Source organism: Nannospalax galili, unplaced genomic scaffold (genome assembly GCF_000622305.1).
Source record: "Nannospalax galili isolate Female #2095 unplaced genomic scaffold, S.galili_v1.0 scaffold142, whole genome shotgun sequence".
NCBI classification, from domain to species: Eukaryota; Metazoa; Chordata; class Mammalia; order Rodentia; family Spalacidae; genus Nannospalax; species Nannospalax galili.
This window is the reverse complement of record NW_008348793.1, coordinates 482,157-482,604: the sequence shown is the minus strand read 5'-3', so window position 1 is coordinate 482,604 and position 448 is coordinate 482,157. Positions and strand designations below refer to the sequence as shown.

The following is a 448-nucleotide window of genomic DNA, read 5'->3' as shown; positions in this document are numbered from 1 at the left end:
CTTACCTTGGCCAAATTGGTGGGGCGTCTCCCTGCCCCTTGGAGGCCCGCTACAAGCACCTGGCGATAAAGACGTAGGTGTTCCCTACCTTCAGCCGTGTTGAAATCCCAAGCAGGTCTGGTGAGGGGAAAGGCAGCCTCGATCTCGTTTGGCAGTTGGGTTGGTCTCCCGTCTGCCCCCGGGACATGCTTTCGGGCTTCCAGAATGACTCTCTGCTTTTCCTCCGTAGTTAGGAGGACCTGCAGGAGCTGTTGGCAATCATCCCACGTGGGTTGGTGGGTAAGGAGGATAGATTCTATCAGGGCTGTTAGGGCCTGTGGGTCTTGGGAAAAGGACGGGTTATGAGTTTTCCAGTTATACAGATCTGAAGCGGAGAAAGGCCAATACTGTAACTGGTTTCCTTCCCCTCCTGAGAGTAGGAGGGGCAGGATGTGTGAGGAATCTCCTT

General features: G+C 54.7%; 1 protein-coding gene across 1 annotated transcript in view; it reads right to left on the bottom strand.

Annotated features, from left to right (window-relative positions):
- Window positions 1–187, bottom strand: part of LOC103744314 — a 5,054-nt gene extending 4,867 nt beyond the window's left edge. Inside the window, 1 exon segment of the mRNA XM_029569825.1 lies at window positions 60–187. Coding sequence (XP_029425685.1) covers window positions 60–187 — 128 coding nt within the window.
- Between the last annotated feature and the right edge of the window lie 261 nt (window positions 188–448).